The 3825-nt window shown below is 41.5% G+C and overlaps 1 protein-coding gene across 1 annotated transcript; it reads right to left on the bottom strand.

The window, feature by feature from the left end:
* Positions 1 to 570: 570 nt before the first annotated feature.
* LOC123092328 (ubiquitin-conjugating enzyme E2 32) lies at positions 571 to 3825 on the bottom strand. The gene is made up of 5 exons (XM_044514075.1): positions 3625 to 3825; positions 3143 to 3274; positions 2950 to 3034; positions 1351 to 1514; positions 571 to 1270 (listed from the first exon to the last, which is right to left on the bottom strand). The coding sequence occupies exons 1-5, from the start codon at positions 3736 to 3738 to the stop codon at positions 848 to 850; spliced, it is 918 nt and encodes a 305-aa protein (XP_044370010.1). The 5' UTR covers positions 3739 to 3825; the 3' UTR covers positions 571 to 847.

Genomic DNA, 3825 nt, shown 5'->3' with positions numbered 1-3825 from the left:
GGTTCGAATCCTGCGCTCGATTCAATTTTGTTGTGTTTCATTTATTCGTTTAAACCGACGCAAATATTCAAACGAGTCCAAATCGGTGGTGAATATTACGAACGAAAAAAAAGGCTCTTATAGGAGCAATTTTTCCGAAATAATTGGGCATTTATGTGATTACGTACAAAGAAAGGGGGTTTTCTATAAAAAACATGCCACGTCGGCACCCGCCAGGCGGGCCCAACCGGTCAGTTTCCCCGTCAATACGTATAAACAACAGTTTTAGTCTTTTTTAACGTCTCGCCCCAAAGTTGGTATTGACACGTAAAAATTACCAATCTTGATACCAATCTGCTTCCAATGCCCTAATTGTGGTACTTCTATGCAATTTACTCCAAAAGAGTGTTATGGATCCAAGTCCAAACTGTCATCTGCCCAGCGTGATCTCTTCTGGTTTGGAGAAGCCATCGGCACATGCTACGCTTTTCCTAATTCTGCGGTGAAAGCACTCCCTATTTTTTTTATTAATGAACGAGTCACTTAATCATTTTCAGTTGCTTATATTTTCCTGAAGAAATTCAGCAATTATTTGCAGATAACCAAGAGGCCCTTTCATCCAGAACAAACGTTACAACTTAAGGCACACACGCACACATATAATGAAATATCATGTATTCCATCAGTGCTACATACAGTAGGGTACGGGTAGTACCACCATCTCACTTCCAACTTCATCTATAGCTAGACAACAAACCATTTACATTTCTTAGGGGGTTTATATAAGATATATGGTAAGGATAACATAGCCGCTCAGACGCATAATGCAGGCGCTCCTCTTATATCATCAACTTATGCACAAACCTACCTAAAACTTGCCCTCAATGTAACCAGCCAGACCGTTGATTTTGAAGAACTTCTTTATCACGAGGGCCATGATAGCAAGAGTCAGCCCAAATGCAGCCAGCGTCAGCAATCTGTCATGCTTTGGCTTCTGGATTGTGACGACCGGGTTCTGCGGTGCTGTAACAACTCTCGGACCGCTGTCCCTGGGGATTACATCTGACTGAGCCCTGGCAATGTTTTCTGCAACTTCTGACTCTGACTCAGGGTTTGGAAGGTCAGTATTATTAGCAGAACCAGAGCTGCTGCCAGAAGTGTTGACACCTTCTGCTGCCTTGACAGCATGTTCACCAGAAGTGTCGGGTGCGGTCTTGTTAGTCTCCTCTTCAGAGCCAATTGTCAACAGTTGAGGAATTGGTGGAGCTTTACTTAGCATTTGCTCATGGATCTGTGTTTGCAACAGTTCTTTGTGTCAAAGAAACAGAATGGGGCGTATGTAAGTTCTTTGAAGTGTGTCTGGAATTTTACCTCGTCAATTACACTTTGGCGTTCTGGGGAGCCGAATTTTGGTGGTGTTTCACGTGATTTGATGGCGAGCGCTCGTTTATCTTCCTTTTTGTAGTCCAGTGAACCCAATGCCCCACCAGGATTTGTTGGCATGAAAGCAATCAATGCTACTAGTGCTGTGCGTACTGCAACACGAATAGTTTTGGCTCAGCTGTGTATACATCATATGAACAAGAAAAACAAAAAGAAGACACATAATTATATAACACACTTTTAACAACCAAGGAAACTAAATTGGTGGAAAAATCATGAAAAATAGTCATTTATCAGTTCACGTATATGGTGATAAGATCCTCCAGAAGGAATAATGGTGAATTCCTATATGTAAAATTAGTAATCATTTAACCTGCTCTGGAGTCAAGACTAGACAATAAATGAAGACATAATTCCTTCCCCAACAAAATGTGAACAAACTTAGAACATAGATATTTTGTGAGACATGTTTGCAATCTAATCTTACAAGTCAGATGTTGCTTGTAATAATCAAGGTGGTTCAGTGATAAGTAGTTCCAAGATTGCTTGTTTCACAACAAATAAGTATACATGACATATGAGGATGAATATGTTCCTCCTTTGGCTTGATTATAGCGCTAAATACCATACCACAGGGCAATCACACAAAGAACCATCTCCTTGGCATCATGGTCATAGTGTACGTAATGTTTTATAGTGTATACTACGAGATGATGTCCATCATATAAAGATACATATGATAGCATGCAATATCCGCAATGTTCATGATATCGGTAACTGGTACCATATGGGTTGGGTGCTGAGTAGGAATAAATCGGCAAATCACCCTATTAACTGAATTTATCGGTAGGTTAACTAGGGCCATATCTATATACCCTAGGCTACATAGCAACATGCAATGTACTAAATGGATAAATATGCTACTGTACACATAATGTAGCAAAGGAAAGTGTTATAAAGCTGCAAATTAAAAACAAAACATTAATGTGTGCTCTAAATTAGATAGATGTGCACATCAGTACATACTATTACTAGATCTACATAGGGGAGATGCTCAGCATCAGCATGGCACAGCGGCTGCATCTACAGATGTAAACTCCTCTCCTCTTACAGCAGTACATACTATTACTAGATCTACAAATGATAAATGTCCAGCATCAGCACAGCAACAGCAGCAGTTTTGGGCCAAAAAAAGTGCTTAACAGGCCCAGCCAGTTAATGGCGCGAATAGGGCCTATTCATATCAAGGAGGGGTCCGAGTAGCGATTAACTGACAGAGATGCCGATTTACTGACCGATATTTGGAATATATCAGGTTCTTGTTTTAAGTTCAAAGGATGGCAGGGCTTATCATAGCAATTAACTTCTTTATATGCTCATTACTAGTCTACTAGACATAGTCGTGTATTAGATAACCAATGAAAAAGGCAACTGTTACATTAAAATAACAATCACATGCCAGATGCCTCTGATATAACATTATAACAGCATTTAAAACATGCTGTAAAACAAACTAACTGCATTTGAGTTGTACTTTATTTTAAGAACTCACTTGAGCAGCCATTTTACAAACAAATGAGCACTCACCACTCCATGATGGCTGCCAATGCTCGGGGTGGTAATTTGATATGCTCAAACATATCTTCTTCTGAATCTCAAATCTTCCACTTGGCTGCAGCACATATATAAAAGGGGAGAAGAGAAAGCAAGATTCATCAACAGCTCATAGACAGCATATGCTCAACTGAGGCAGGGAAATTAGGACACAGCGATTTCAGACCGTGAGCAGCATGAAGGATGGTGGCTTGAACGGGTAGTCTGAGGGCAACTGGATCCTTCCGTGGTAGATTCCTCCCTCAAATTCGCTGTCTCGAGGCCCCAGGATAGCAAATTGCCACTCAAAAATGTCCTCCTACTCGGGCACAGGCATTGTAAATCATATGAGGCTATCAATGTCAATGAAATTGCGGCAATAAGTTAAGCCTAATAACCTATAACAATTTCACGCACACTCAGTTGCTCAAGATGTCTAGAATCTAAGCAATATCTGCCGCTACAAAGGATAGATAATGTTGATGATCAGACTACAATAATTACACGTAATGCAATGAGATCTAGAAGAAAATACAGACACGTCTAAATTTCCGCACCCCGGAAACGCCATTAAAATCAACGCCATCTAACTGATAATCGATTCAGACCTAAAAGACGAGATCGGATAAAACTCAAGGTAAAGGCAGGAGAAGGGATCGGGATTGAAACCTCGAGAGGCAGGGCCATGAAATCGGGGGAAGGATTAGACTGCATCTCCTTCACCTCCTGCAGGATCCGCTTAACCGCCGGGTTACTCCGGTTGAACTTGCCTGCGGCCGCCATCGCCTCCGCCCCAGGAAACCTGTAGACTCGCCGCCGCCGCTTACCGGGGCAAGGATGCGCCTTCGAATTGTGAATTGTAGAGAGGAG

The sequence above is a fragment of the Triticum aestivum genome, chromosome 4B (assembly GCF_018294505.1).
Source record: "Triticum aestivum cultivar Chinese Spring chromosome 4B, IWGSC CS RefSeq v2.1, whole genome shotgun sequence".
Taxonomy (NCBI): Eukaryota; Viridiplantae; Streptophyta; class Magnoliopsida; order Poales; family Poaceae; genus Triticum; species Triticum aestivum.
Note: the sequence above shows the minus strand (reverse complement) of the source record. Positions and strands in the feature narration are given on the sequence as shown.